The sequence below is a fragment of the Eublepharis macularius genome, chromosome 4 (genome assembly GCF_028583425.1).
Source record: "Eublepharis macularius isolate TG4126 chromosome 4, MPM_Emac_v1.0, whole genome shotgun sequence".
Taxonomy (NCBI): domain Eukaryota; kingdom Metazoa; phylum Chordata; class Lepidosauria; order Squamata; family Eublepharidae; genus Eublepharis; species Eublepharis macularius.
Genome location: NC_072793.1, coordinates 28,247,052 through 28,262,420, shown reverse-complemented (window position 1 = coordinate 28,262,420; position 15,369 = coordinate 28,247,052). Strand labels below are relative to the sequence as shown.

Here is a 15,369-nt window from a genome sequence, read left to right as displayed (position 1 = left end):
TCCTATCCGTGCTCCTGCTCATGATGACTCACTAAGTGAAAACAATTAAGAATATTCTGAGTTTTAGCGCCCATGCAATAAAATTTGAGTAATGTTGGGTTATGAGATAAAATCTTGACTCTTTGTTATTTCAAATAAATCTCCTGATTGTCTTTTCTCACAACGACTGCATTCAAACTACAATTAAACTCCAGCTTTACATGGATACTACTTATTGCTGTGCTTGAGTGTTCCTCATGGACATTGGTTCAGAACTTTCCTGTTTGACCTGACCCCTGTTAACCGTAATGTCTGAATTCAGGTTCCTTGCGAACAGCAAATTTTTACTCTCACAAGGAATTGTGACCTGCTTAGAGTAGATGAATTCCAGTGTGCCGGGTCACCCACAATGGTAAATTTTAGAATTCCTTTTCCCGCTTGAGCTGGCCCCTGTTCACCGTAATGTCTGAATGCAGGTTCCTTGTGAATAGCATTTTTTTACTCTCACAGGGAATTGTGACCTGCTTAGAGTAGGTGAATCCAGTGTGCCACATTGCCCACAATGGTAAATTAGAGTTGAATCGAACTGTGTAGATTCAAGTTCTGTGAGAGTGACAAGAAATAAGGCAAACGTAATTGGGGGGTGGGGGAGGTGCATGAGCACGGTGACAAGTTCTGTTTGTGTCCACTCAGGTTTAATTATGCTTTCTCATGACATCTAAATTTAGGGAAAGAGATTAATAATAACCTTTGCAAGCAGCCATTAGAAATATCTTGAAACTTAAGTCACTGTTCAGTTAAAGGCAAGAATGTATGTTGCATCACATCACATAGAATAGATAGGCTTGAAGTTGATTGTGTACTCAAGAAGGGATGTAAAATTCTGTCTTGTCTGAAAAGAGGAAAAACCAGAAATTGCCTTGTGTTAGCTCTTCAGAAGAAGGTAAAAAGAAGTTACTTGATTCCAGTGTGTAAACAACCGCCACGAAGATGTGATACTATTTAAAGTCTTGCTTACTAGGTTAACAAAGGAAGGTGTATTCAAAAACGATTGCTAGAAGCTTAACGGTGCAACTTTCTTAGAAGTAAGGCATATTTAACAATGAAGTTGTTGGATTCCCACACAGACTGGTGATTTTTTCGTAAGACAAAAAAGTAGCTTTCGAAGCAACCAATGAGACAAATGTTATGTGATTAGTTTGATTCTGTTTAATGTTGGAAATAACTTTATTTGCATGCACCGTATATGTGGTCAATCAAGCATTTCAGTGATGCTTGTTCACGTTTGAAGTCTATTGATTACCATCTTTATCTTTCTCAAACTACTTCTATTGCACAGACAGCAAATACAGAATACTGAAATCTTAAACTTTGACACTGATCATAGATACTTCAGACTCATCAACCTACCTGCCTGCCTGCCTATATCTATTCCTCCAATTACGTTTTCTGCTGGAGAAGTTGTCATTAATCTGGGAGCCAAAGGAATATTCTTTTTGGGTACTTAGGGGATAGGAATACTGATATAATGTTGCCCAATGCTAGGGCCAAAAGAGCATAAATAATGTGCTGCTTCTAACCTCTTTATCATTTGTCTTCATCGAAGGCAGAAATGACTAGTGGGAAGGGCAGCATTTGTACTCTAGACGTGGTAAACATGGATCTGGGACCAGGAGGGCAGAGTGGAAAAACAACAGGGAAACGGTTAAATAGCCTCCTCTTCTCTTCCGGGCGCTTATGTTTCAAATACCTCTATTGCAAAATTGCTTCTCATTTTAAAAATACAGGTTAGGGGGCTCCCTTTTGTGTTAACTTGTAGTTTGTTCCTTAAAACTCCCAGACACAATTTAAATGCAATATTAGCAGGCATGAAAAACCTGTGCAATGTTGTGTCTGCCCAGCATCTCTTATCAACTAGGCTGCTGCGCATGCAGTGCCATCACATGTGCAATGTTATCATACCTGCCCAATACTCACTCAGGCCCTGATGTGCCAATAATGCATGTGTTGCAGCAGAGGGCCCAATTTAAAGGAGGTGCTTGGTAGACGCAAACCTCACATGGAGATGTTCTTGCACATCAGTCTCACGGACCTCAGGCTGAGATGAAGAAATTGTCTATGGGTTTTCTTCTCGTATTTTGGACTCCATATACCTGTTGGTTGTTCCCTTGGGGTCTCTTTGGGATCGAGTTGCAGATTGTTCCCACTTTGTTCTTTCTTCCTTCCCTTTCTTCTGAGCCATCTGTAGTACTTTAGAGGCAAGCAGGGCTTTTTTTCTGGGAAAAGAGGTGGTGGAACTCAGTGGTGGACCTCACAATGACATCACTGTGGGTCAGCTGGAACAAGGGGGGAGTTTTTTAAAGTTTAAATTGCCCTCAGCGAAAATGGTCACATGGCCGGTGACCCCGCCCCTGATCTCCAGACAGAGGGGCGGGCCACCGGCCATGTGACCGTTTTCAAGAGGTGCCGGAACTCCGTTCCACCGCATTCCAGCTGAAAAAAAGCCCTGGAGGCAAGTGCTAACACAACAGGTTCTCCATTGACAGGGGAATATGTAATGGAGGTGACATTGGTGTACTCAGTTGTATATACTTGTTCATTATGTACGGCATGGGATAAACTGACATATCCAAATATACCATTTATTCAGGTGCTTTTTTGCCATTTGTCTTGCTATGATTCCCTGAGGATCCAGGACCTGTTTTTCTTCCACAAGCAAAGGTTCCTGTTGGAATTCCTTGGCTGGTTTTACAGGAGTTTTGGGATTAAGGAGCTTGGCAAGTGTTGCACAGAACCAAAGAGACAGTTCTTTATGGGAAACGGGGGTGGTCTCTCCTAAATGCTTTCAGAGGGTTAAGTAGCTTTGTTGCTTAGAATAATACTAAAGAATGTCAGGGGGGAAATAGTGGCAAAAAAGCTCTTATACAATTCACAAGAATGGACTTTAACTTCAGTTGAGAAAGCTTCCCCCTCAGATTTCATGTTGGGAGGCCGATACTTAAGTTAGGTGTCCCCAATCTTTTGAAGCCTGTGAGCACCTTTGGAATTGTGAGTGAGGGCAGTGAATGCCCTCAGCAGCAGGTATGCCCTGCTACCCAGTTTATTGGCCATGAGGTAAGGTGGAAGGAGATTTTCCTGTTCAGTGTGTGCCAGGAAAAGGCTTGATCAACCTTTTTCAAGCAAATGGGTGGCTGAGGAGAAGCTCTGGTGGGTGCATGGCTTACCCATGGGTGTCACATTGAGAATCACCAATCTAAGTGACTTTATCCTACAGGGAGATAAGTGTCATGGAAGCGGTTTTGTTAGAGTTAGATTTGCTTGTGGTTTTAGTGGAAGAGCAATGAAAGATGTAGGAAGACACTTGTTTCTTCTTTTGGAGAATCACTGCTTGTCAAGTGTGTGTGTGTATCAGTTTTAATTCTGTGGTAACATATTTAATTTATGTTGATTAGTAGGTTGTCATGTGACAATCAGTACTCTTCCTAGCATGAATTTTTGCCTGTAATGTTTAAAAGCGCTGCCAGAAAAACTGTAGGCAGCCCTTGCTATGAGTTCTGTTTATACAGAGAAATTTGCTGTCTTGTTCTGATAACTTTTTCAATTCCACCTGACCAGGCCATCTTGAGGAGAGCTTTGAAGCCGACTTGCACCATTCTGCCCTTGATGAAGAGAGACCATAAAAACAACCTTGAGTTCTTCTTGACACATGCTGGGAAAATCCACTTGACTGGGTAAGGGGATGAGTGAAACATAACGGGAAAACTAAATAGCCTTTCATTTTTGATTGAACAGACTGAATTATACCTTTAACTGATTTTTACCTCACCCATGTTGCTATTGTGAAGAGACATTGCTGGTCAGCAATAGGAGAACCACAGTATTCTGTATACCATTGGATGTATAATAGAAGAATGGGTTATTTTCATTTACATCTTTAAAAAAAAGATGGTGTGCTTGCTTCAGAGGAATAATGTGATATCCAGCTCTACAATTTATATTGTACAAGTGAGAACTCTGATCGATGCTGAAGATCCGTACGGTACCTCGAAAGACCCACAGTGAAATTTGAATAGAAAGGATAAAGAAGCCAATATTATGTGTTATTGATAGAGGTTAAGACTTTAACATTTGGGGAGGGGGGTCAGCAATACCTTGGCTGCATCCCATTCACTACTCTTGCTATTGCTTATTGGGGGTCACAAACTCTTTGCTCTTTATTGTGTCTTTAGAATAAATGTCCTTGCGAACAATCTGTATCCACCTGTGGAAAGTCCTGCCCCTGTGGGAACTCCACTCATCTCTCCTTACATCCTATGGGACCACAGTCAGACATGGGATGTCCCAAAAGCCGAAGATTTCCCAACAACCACAGGGGGTTCTGGAGCAGCAACTGTCTACAACTTTGGTGCGTCCTGGACCTTTTTATGACGCCTTTTCCCAGATATCTCAAATGTATAATTTGAGTTTATTTCTGGATAGAAAATATGAATCTTCATATATCTTGGGGTGCTAACTAAGCTAATAGGGGAGGGAGAAAAAAGTGGCTTGCTTTGATAAGAGTCGCTGCGCTAAAACCTATATGGGCGGCAGAAACAGGGTGAAGCTTCATGCTTGGATTTTGGAAAGAACTGGCAATTGCTTTGTAGTCTTGTTGAATCTGAGGTTTACGTGGGAGTTATTAAAAATGTTTTCTGTGATTCCCTCCCCCCTTTGATTGTTGACAGATGTGAATCCTGAATCCCCTGACCATTACTTGGTGGGTCACTGTATTGATGGCAGAGTTCTGTACCCAGCCACAGGATACCTAGTACTAGCCTGGCGCACTCTAGCCCGATCTTTGGGGACCTCCGTAGAACAAATGCCGGTTGTGTTTGAAGACGTTGCAATTCACCAGGCGACTATACTTCCTAAGAAAGGTGAGACTTACAGAGTTTTCTCCCTCCTATCAGTGGTGTGATTGGCCCATTATCTGATTCCTTCAGTTGTAGGAAGACCTAATCAACCTAGTTTACTGCATTATTTTACTACAGAGTACATGAGATGCATATGGGTCATGTATATAAATCTGCAAGCCTGGACAATTATTTGTGTAGTGAACTAACCGTTCTTGCTGAGTCCAAGGCCGTTTCCTCATGTCCTTAAAATAGCGGCACGCTCCCAGGACTTCTTTGCACAATATGTGCCGAAAAAACACCCTGCATCTGTTTTAAACAAAAAAAATTGCACGAACAAGCCGACTGCATTCCAGAAGTGTGCCACTATTTTAAGGGCGTGAGGAAACGGCCGAAATTTGCATGTGAATTCCAATTAAGCAGCTTTATGGCTTAAATCCTAATTACCACCAGCAGAAGGTGAGGATCCCAGCCACATTCCTCTCCCCATAGTAACCCTTTCTGATCCCTAGAAATCTAATTTCCAGGGATCAGAAGGGGGCTTCTAGGGTGAAGGGATCTGCTAGAGGTGGTTAGGATCTAACCTAATGTGTTGGTGTTGTTCTGAACAGGGCATTTCCCTGAGCCTGAATGGCCTCAGCTGGGACCCTCTGTCAGAATACCACAATAGGAAACCAGATCAGCAGGTTTATAACCTATACCTTGCTATATAAGGTATTAGTCAAGCAAAAGAAAAACACATAAGCAAGCATAAGATCTCAAAGATTGCTATGTGAACGACAGGGTGGAAAAAAACCCTATGCTGCTTATTTTATGCATACTGAGAGGTTTTCATGGGTATAAAAACAAGTAAGACCGAAGGCTGAAATTCTTTTGTGTGTGTAAACAGGCTGTAAAGATGCAGCCAACTTATGGCTACCCCAGAGGGGTTAGACAAAAGACAAACTAAGGTAGTCTGTCCATGCGTGGTGGCTCTGGACTTCCTTGGTAGTATCCTATACGAGTACTAACAGGGCTGACCCTGCTTAGTTTCTGAGATCTGACAAGACTGGGTTAGCCTGGGTCAGGGTAAGGTCCTCTTAACATCTCACTAATCTCTGGCTTACCGTGCAGGTTCAGCCCAGCTAGAGGTGAGACTCATGCCTGCTTCTCAGTGTTTTGAAGTATCCAGCAATGGAAATCTGGCTGTCACTGGTAAGTCATTGATTCCTGTAGATGTGTTCTGAATAGCTCAGCGCTGTGTATGTTCCTGGCCATTGACTGCTCTTGTTCTCTGTGTATTGCATCTACCAGGAAAAATTTGCCTTTTAGAAGAAACTGCTCTGAATAACTTCCGTAACCAGCAAATTGACCAGAAAAATACCTGTTCGGAAATCCGCTTATCTAAGGGAGACATTTACAAAGAGCTTCGCCTGCGTGGTTATGACTATGGGCCGACATTCCAGGGACTCATAGAATCCAGTAGTGATGGTATTTAATTGAAAATAGCAATTATTTCTGTTCAGCTTTAAGACCTACTCGCCTGTAACATACAATTTTTATGTAGGGATGTGGATATCTGAGTGCCTGACAATTTGAGAAGATTTGTAAAAATTGGGGAGCATTAGAGTAATTGTTTTCTGAGCTAGCGTGAAAAGCTTGGAATATAAATTCATAACCAGTACAATTATTACGATACAACAAATTGTATATCCTTATTCATTTCGTGCCAAAGCAGCCACCCTGGTGGCTGTTGTGAATTTACGCTAATGGGTTTTTTCCTCACCCCCAGGAAATTCAGGGAAGGTGCTGTGGAACGGGAACTGGGTGACATTCCTTGACACCCTGCTACATTTGATAATCTTGGGGGAAACAGGAAGAAGTCTGCGGTTGCCAACCAGAATCCTTTCAGTGTACATAGACCCAACACTACATGAAGAACGTGTACACAAATACAGTGATGATATTGAAGGTGAAGGGCACCATTTCTTTTTCAGGGACTTTTCAACTCCTGAAGGGAAGCCAATATATCTGAAACCGCTGTGCCAAATTAAAGCATTATGGAGGACTTGTAGGAGCCGTATAGCAGTTAGCAGATGCACATTGTTTTGCAGTCTCTGTAATCCAAGTCCTACTGCATAGTTTATTGGAGGCTTTTTCTGCTTTCATATTTTGTAGTCTGACTGGAGTCTTAGTGAGAAAGGCAGGCTACAAATGAATTTAATAATAATAATAGTTTTTATGTTTCCATGACATCACCAACACTTTCTGCTCACTCTCTCCTTGCCTTCTAGCTTTTGATGCTGTCGTTGACCGTTGCCTTAATACCATCACAGCAGGAGCTGTTCAGATTTCTGGTCTTCATGCTAGTGCTGCTCCTCGGCGACAGCAGGAACAGATCCCTCCAACACTTGAGAAATTTTGCTTTGTGCCCCACGTTGAGAGTGACTGCTTGTCCTTCGAAGCCCAGCTCCTCTCCAGCTTTGAACACTGCAAAGGTAAAGAGATTTCGGTTTCCCTCAGATTATTTTCTGAAATGACACGCCCTATACAAAGTGGACACCCGGACCACAAAGTGATAGAACTGGGACCTATTCTGTTTGATCTAATTACTGGCAAAAAGACAGGTTGATGCAGTTTTACTTTCTTAAGTCACTACTGTTATCAAGGCTTTTGGCCTGACTTGACACATAACACGTGGTCAGAGAAGTGACCTGTAAAAGCTTTATATGGATTAGACATTATGACACAGATCTTGCCATTTCCCAAGCCAAAGTGGTTTGTAGGAGCAGAAGCCCCAGGAAGTAAATACCTCCTACTTCTGAGAAGTGGCACAAGGCAAATAATTGTACGCAAGAAAAAAAATAACAATTTTGTCCCCTTTGCTTGTCATATACGTAGGGTAAGGACCAGGCAAGTCATTATCTTAGTGCTTGGAAAGTCATTAAAAACTTTTTAGGCTATAACTTGGAGAGGATGGGTTCATGTCTGCAGATTAAATTGCTGGTCCTTGGATGATACCAAGATCTTTTGGTCTGGGATCTGATTTCTGTCAAAGATAAATGCTTCCTTTTGGAACAACTCTAGCCCTGAGGAAGGCTTTCTAGCAAGGATGGGCGTGCATTCACAAGTGTTACTGTCAGGTTCTCTTCTTCACTGATTTTAAAGGGTGTCTCAAATATTCGTGAATGTTTTGTCCCTTCCATCCTATAGTGTTGATCCAGAACTTGCAGAAGAAGATAGCAAAGCATGGGGTCAAGTTGGCTATTCCAGGGCTGGAGACTGTGAAGACACCTGTACAAAAAGAACCTGGATCAAAGGGTCTCCTGCACGTACTTGCTGAAATCTGCCGCCTAGAACTGAATGGAAACCTCTACTCTGAGCTAGAACAGGTTGTGACTCGAGAGAAGCTGCATCTCCAAGAAGACCCCCTTCTCAATGGCCTGCTGGATTTTGCTGAGCTGAAGACTTGTGTTGACATAGCACTGGAGAACATCACTAGTCGCAAGATGAAGATAGTAGAGGTTAGTTGTGGAGGGTAACTTTGCAGAGGCCTTTTATTGTTTTCCTCACGTGTAAATAATCTGCGGTACTCCTCATTAACCAGTACTCGGTGTTTGCAGGCTCTGGCAGGAGATGGGCACTTGTTCTCACGAGTTACAAGTATTTTAAATACGCAACCCATGCTACAACTAGACTACATTGCCACTGATGCAGCACCAGAAATCCTCGCAGCACATGAGAGCCACTTGCAAGAAATTGGTGTTTCCATTGACCAATGGGATCCTGTTAACCCTCCTTCTGGGAGTCTAACCAGTGCTGATCTCCTGGTGTGCAACTGCTCACTGAATGCTTTTAGAAATCCAGCAGAGATGCTCTCCAACATGGCAGCCACAGTGAAGGAAGGTGGCTTTGTGTTATTGCACACTCTTCTGAAAGGAGAAATACTGGGAGAAATAGTCTTTTTCCTCACAAATCCAGACTTTCGGAAGAAACCAAGCTTCCTGACTCAGGTAAAACTCCTTTTCTCTAGTTGGCTGTAGAATAGGTCATGCTTTGATCAGAGTCTATTAGTTTAAAAAAAGAACTAGCAAGTATTCCTTTTTAAGAAAATGAATATAGTAGGGACCATCAGGGATTGTGGCACTCTCTTCTTCTCGTTTTCTTCAGATTATTGATGAGTTTGTTAACTGGTTGCAGGGCACAGCATAAATACTTACGGTTTAAAAAAATATTTTCCACTCATAGAGTAGAAAACAATGATTGAACAAGAAATTTTCTGCTGTTCTGGCAAGGGACCGCCATAATGTATTTAACAAATAACTGACTGGTTCAAAACTAATAACAACAACAACAACGTTCAATTTATATACTGCCCTTCAGGATGACTTAACACCCACTCAGAGCGGTTTACAAAGTATGCTATTATTATCCCCACAACAATCACCCTGTGAGGTGGGTGAGGCTGAGAGAGCTAGAAGCTGTGACTGACCCAAGGTCACCCAGCTGGCTTCAAATGGAGGAGTGAGGAATCAAACCCAGTTCTTCAGATTAGAGTCCCGCACTCTTAACCACTACACCAAACTTAGAGCCAACAACTGAGTGCGTGTTTGTTTAAGGATCAGTTGATGACACCATTTTATAATTCTTATCTTATTTGTCTTGGCAGGTAGAATGGGAGAATCTATTTAGCAAGGTCGGTTTGAATTTGGTGGCTGTAAAAAGATCCTCCTTTGGTGCAGTTATCTTCTTATGTCGTCGGCCGGCTCCTGCCAAGAAGCCTGTTTTCTTACCTGTGGATGAGACGCATTACAAATGGGTGGAACCTTTGAAGGTAAAGGTTTTTAATGGCGGTACAAGTTGCTTGTCATTATTGTTCCTGAGTTTCCAAGTAGAAGAATTTTTTTTAGGCTTTTTAAAAAGCCTTCCTTCAATCTATATGAAAAATTAAAGAGCTGTTTCACATTATGCATTATGAAAATCGCTTCTTTATATTCTGTGTTAATTAATAAGATCGGCTGAAATTTCTCTTGCAGGAAATGCTAGCAGAAACTTCAGAACAGCCTGTCTGGCTAACTGCCACTAACTGTGGGACATCAGGAGTGGTTGGCATGGTGAATTGTCTTCGTCAAGAACCTGGGGGCCACAGGATCAGGTACAAAACTTCAGCCACCCGTGGCAGGACAGTTATTTGGCTCATTCGTATGAACAACTGATAAAAACGTACGTCTAATAAGAATTAGGTTTAAACATTGTATTTTACTCCTTAGGTGCCTCCTCATTTCCAACCTGAATGCTGCTTCTCCTAAGCCCTCCACCAGTCCTTCAGCTAAGGAGATGCAGAAAATGCTACAGAATGACCTAGTAATGAATATTTATCGTGATGGAAAATGGGGCTCTTTCAGACACATCCTGCTAAAGCAAGGTGATTATCACAAACAAGACCAGCTTGTGGCAGCATCTCTTTCCATGGGGATTAGAAACAATGAAGTTATAAGGGATTTCATGCTATGTAACCCAGACAGTTTCCCCAGTAATGATCAAAGGAAATAACCTCCCTTGTCCTGATTTTGTGAAACAGCAAATTTCCTTTCCAGCATAGCCAAATGGCATGAATTGAAAGTGTAGACAAAATAGGGTTGCCAGGGACCTGGAGTCCCTCAACAGGGGATCCCCAGCTCCCTGTAGTCTCCCAGCAGGGGATTGGGAGCCAGTACTTACCCCGGCTTCTTTTCTCCCGCCTGTGCACGCTCCGGGTCGTGTAATGATGTCACTTCCGTGAGTGATGTCATCATGTGGGGCCAAAGGGGGCCTTTGTTGCCACTGCCTGCTCTTGCTGCGACCATGGCTGCTCGCTCTCGTTGCCACTGCTGCTTACTCTTGCCATGACCTGCTCTCATTTGGCGCACAGGGGCCATGGTGGCAAGAGGCAACAGTGGGCAAGAGGTGGCGGCAATGAGAGCCAGCGGCAGCAGCGGCAATGAGAGTGGTCTGCTCTTGCTGCTGCCACCGCCCGCTCTCACGGCGCAGGAGTGTACCCCCTACTCGGGTGTGCCGTGCTGCCCAGGGAGGGGGTGCCCCAGGGAGCGCCCCCCCCACCAGCCAGGTAAGTGGGTGCAGGGGGTGGAATCTGGGGATCTCCCACCCCGGGCGGGGGAATGGCAACCCTAAGACAAAATGTCTTGAATGACAATGTGCAAAAAGATGGCTGACTCGAAGGAAAATCCCTCAGTTCTCCTCCTTTTTGACATTCCTAGTGTCCAAGAGCTCTATTTTCATATGAAACCTCTTTACTGTGGCTGTGCTTGTAAAATGGCAGAATGACGATTTCTAATTCTTCTGTTCCTCTGTAGCCAAATCTGAAGAGCTCACTGAATATGCGTTTGTAAACGTACTGACACGTGGTGATCTTTCCTCGCTTCACTGGATTGCTTCCCCACTTCGCCATTTCCACACAACCAACCCTGATGTCCAGCTCTGCAGAGTCTATTATGCCTCTCTCAACTTCCGTGACATCATGTTGGCCACAGGAAAACTCTCTCCAGATGCCATTCCAGGTGAGTTGAATAAAAATTTCAATCAGGGATTCACAATATATTTTACAGTGTGACTAACACTCCGCTGGTAATCTCTCTTTGCCTGATCCAAACATAAGAGGTGCTTTATTTAAAAACCAGGCATGAATGCTAAAGAATGGATCCCTTGCCTCAATGGCTGTCACGACATGATTTGCATGTTAACTCTTATATAGTGGCAAATCATGAATTTGGTGATGTTCCCTTTTCCCTTACTGGACTGTTTAGTTATTTTCCCCTGATCCCTTAGGGCCGAAAAGCCTGTGCTGTAGTTTGGTTTCACTTTCCCTTCTGGTTGTTGGCTGTTTGTTCTGTACTAAGCAGAGGCGAGGGAAGGCCCTGCTTTTGTTCAAATAAAAATTTCAATACTTCAGACATGGTGTGCTTATGGAATTATTACAGTAACCATTCTAGAATTAATCCCCACCACAATCAGTCAAGGGTCTCAAGTAGCAAGGCTGAAAATCACCTTTGTATGAGACCCTTGGAGAGAAACTGCTAGCTAGAGTGGGCAGTATCAGGCTATGCAACTAAATGCCTGAACTTGAATCAGTCATCATTTTTCCATATGGCCAACACATCCTTGAAGTTGGGATGCTAGGCATTTCCTGGCAATTCCCTTTGATGCCTGCTCGGGCCCTCAGTGCCTGTGGGAGAAATTGTGGGAAGGCCTGGGCATCACACTGGCATGCTGATAACGCTTCAAGTTTAAGCTGGAAGTAACAAGGAATGCTCTAGCATTTCATAAAAACTCTATGGTGATATGATGGCGTCACGTCTGGGTGCACGGGGAGAGAGAGACCATTGCTGGCAACATCGTTAAATTGGCAGTGAGGCTCCCCCCCAGCAAGATACGTCTCCTGACTGTTGTCAAGCGGACTTGGCAACCCTAGCTGAGACTGATTTCTATTTGAACTTTTATGTGACACAAACGTAAGTCATTTCCTTGTAATGAGGTAAACAGACCATCTGTATTAAGGGTGAAGAGTCTTGTGTAGGATTAAAATGAGGGAGTTCCTCCTCCCCCTCCTGCTATTATACTCCTTCTGTACCCTACAGCTAATCGCTTCAGCTTGGTTATGATTTCTTCATTCAGAGACCGGGATTAACAGTCTTGCCTCATACAGTGTTAGCATGGCTTAATGCAATTGTATGGACACTGCTTGGGAAATGGACACTTGTGGGCAGAGGTCAGGTTACAGGGAAATTTCACTTTAGGTTAATGACAAATATGTTAGCATTGGCATACCAGTTAATTTACCGGTCAAGTGACTGCTTCTTTGACAAGAACCTCTAAAACCAATAATATCAGTGTACAAGTGCCAGTTTCACCTTTTTAAAAATGTCATTACTGTTTCATTTGTGTAAGCAAAACCATTTGCGGTAATCAGGTCCTGCAGTAATTGGGCAAATTTAGCAGCAACACAAAGCTTCTTCTAGTGGTTATCTGCTGTAACTGTAGGCACGTACAGTCCAGAAGGAGGGCCCTGGGTCTACTTAGTAGGGATCCATTTCCCCTGGTGGGGGTGGGGGTATCCCCTGCTTTCACCGTCTTCCCCCAGCCTGCCTCCACTTACCTGGCTGGCAGGGGAGGAGGGCAAGGCAATGGACCTCCCAGGTGGGCGGCACAATGACGTCACTGACATCATCACGCCGCCCTGGGAGCACTCCTGTGTTTTGCAGTGGGCCAATTTGGGCCCCCAGCAGGCCGATTTGGGTCCGTTTGAAGCCCAAATTGGCCTACTGTGAAGAGAGTAAAGAATAAAAAATGCAAGAGCTAGGTCCCCCCTCCCTCTGGGAGGGTAAGGGGGCCTGATCTGGCAGTCCTATTACTTAGCATGACTACTTTTGAAGTTTGACTTTTGATTTTAGGAGTTGCTGTTACATTATTTCTGTTTTTTTGGTTTTTTCTACTGTTAGCTCTTGGCTGACCTTATTGTTTCAGGACAAAAGCCAAAGAGAAGCACTCAGCGAACTTCTCACACTTAACAGACATCTTACGCAACATTTTAAAAAGTTGTAATAATTGTTTAAATTTAAAATGTAATGTTATTGTTTTCATAATATTCCTTATACTAATTAAAAATCAAATCACTTGCATTTTGTTTTGTTGTAGTAATAACTTTAAAAATGCCTTACCAATATTTAATCATATTTGACTGACCAGTTGATCAGAAAATCCCTACAACAAGCTCTCTTTATCCTTGCTACCAATGACTTCTCATCTTGTTATTCAGAGTTTAATCTTGAAATGAACCACTCAGGGCTATTGATTGGGAGGGGGCAAATAAGTTAAGAACTTACTCCAGCCAAATGTCAAGCTTTTTAGAAATTAGATGTGATTTCCTCTTTGAGGGTTAGGCTTGCCATCCCCCATCCCCACCTGTTGCCCCCCCTGCTCACTTGGCCATTGGGGAGAGGGGGAGAACAGGAGAGGGGGAAGCATGCATTCCCACATCACGGGGACAGAGGAACAGCAGCGTGCACTAAAGCAGAGCTCAGTGAAAATCCCCCCTTTGGAGGCAGTTTTTGCTGAGCTCGGCTTCATCGCACCCTGTGGCTCCTCTGTTGCACCGGAAAATGATGTCACTTCCTGGCAGGATGAGAAAGTGTGGGAGCGGGAGGTAGGTTCCTTTCTGCACCGCCCCCCCCCCCAGCTCCTGCTTTGGCCCCTACTGAGAATGCCCAGTCACATAGAGCCAGTTTGGTGTAGAGGTTAAGAGCGCGGGATTCTAATCTGGAGAGCCAGGTTTGATTCCCCACTCCTCCACTTGAAGCCAGCTGGGTGACCTTGGGCTAGTCACGGCTCTCTGGAGCTCTCTCAGCCCCACCCACCTCACAGGGTGTTTGGTTGTGGGGATAATAGTAACATATTTTGTAAACTGCTCTGAGTGGGCACTAAGTTGTCCTGAAGGGCGGTATATAAATCAAATGTTGTTATTATAGTGGTCTTACTTATTCGTGATGAGGCATGCAGGATGGAAAGACCTAGATGGGCATAGCAATCTGAATGTTGTGTGTGTGTGTTTTTTAAAAGAACGTTTGGTCAACATCACTTTATAGGAGCAGCTTCACAGGTCCACACAATTTTTTCCCCCAGGAAACTGGACATTACAACAATGCATGCTTGGAATGGAATTCTCAGGACTGGACCCTAAAGGAAAGAGAGTGATGGGATTGCTACCAGCTAAAGGACTGGCTACTGTAGTAGACTCTGACAAGAGGTTCCTCTGGGATGTGCCACAAAATTGGTATGCCCGTTTGTGCTCTCTCTTTCTCTCCTTTCTTGGTCTAGATATAAGTAAGATATACAACTGCATGATTTGAGGACCTTTCATGTAATACAGTTTCATGTAATACAGAAATAATGTCAAAGCAATGACTGATTTTCTGAAGCAGAACTGTTCTGTTTAAATTAATCAGCCAGTACCATGAGATCTTGCGGTTTTCTCTTTATATATATGTATACATAGACAGTGACCTATAATTATTTGATGAGACCTCAGAAGCTAAGCAGGGTCAGCCCTGATTAGTACTGGGATGGGAGACCACTATGATGGGAGACCAGGGTTGCTATACAGAGGCAAGCAATGGCAAGCCACCTCTGTTAGTCTCTTGCCTTGAAAACCTCATGAGACTTCATAACTCAGCTGCAACTTGATGGCACTTTACGTATACGGGAAAGTACCAGTTGAAACATTGCTGAATAGCTTTGAGAGAAGCTAATAATAGAATTGGTTCTTTGCTTCTCAGTTTATTTTATTTATTTATTCGATTTCTAGCCCTCTCTCCCCGCAAGCAGGTTCAGGGCAGGTTACAAGAAGATATAAATTACATTTAAAACCAGAATAAAACCACACCATCAACAAAATCATATATTACAATGAAATACAGTTCTTGAGAGAGCGGCCCATACCATCTTGCAATGATGCACAGGCGGAAGA

The 15,369-nt window shown here is 43.4% G+C and overlaps 1 protein-coding gene across 1 annotated transcript in view; it reads left to right on the top strand.

Moving 5' to 3' along the window:
- Window positions 1-15,369, top strand: part of FASN (fatty acid synthase) — a 75,403-nt gene that overhangs the window by 35,574 nt on the left and 24,460 nt on the right. The window contains exons 15-28 of the mRNA XM_054975931.1: window positions 3,595-3,710; window positions 4,209-4,384; window positions 4,704-4,895; window positions 5,985-6,065; window positions 6,165-6,341; window positions 6,643-6,822; window positions 7,145-7,348; window positions 8,064-8,374; window positions 8,474-8,863; window positions 9,520-9,684; window positions 9,887-10,005; window positions 10,121-10,275; window positions 11,204-11,407; window positions 14,526-14,676. Coding sequence (XP_054831906.1) covers window positions 3,595-3,710; window positions 4,209-4,384; window positions 4,704-4,895; window positions 5,985-6,065; window positions 6,165-6,341; window positions 6,643-6,822; window positions 7,145-7,348; window positions 8,064-8,374; window positions 8,474-8,863; window positions 9,520-9,684; window positions 9,887-10,005; window positions 10,121-10,275; window positions 11,204-11,407; window positions 14,526-14,676 — 2,621 coding nt within the window. The remainder of the gene's footprint in view (window positions 1-3,594; window positions 3,711-4,208; window positions 4,385-4,703; window positions 4,896-5,984; window positions 6,066-6,164; window positions 6,342-6,642; window positions 6,823-7,144; window positions 7,349-8,063; window positions 8,375-8,473; window positions 8,864-9,519; window positions 9,685-9,886; window positions 10,006-10,120; window positions 10,276-11,203; window positions 11,408-14,525; window positions 14,677-15,369) is intronic.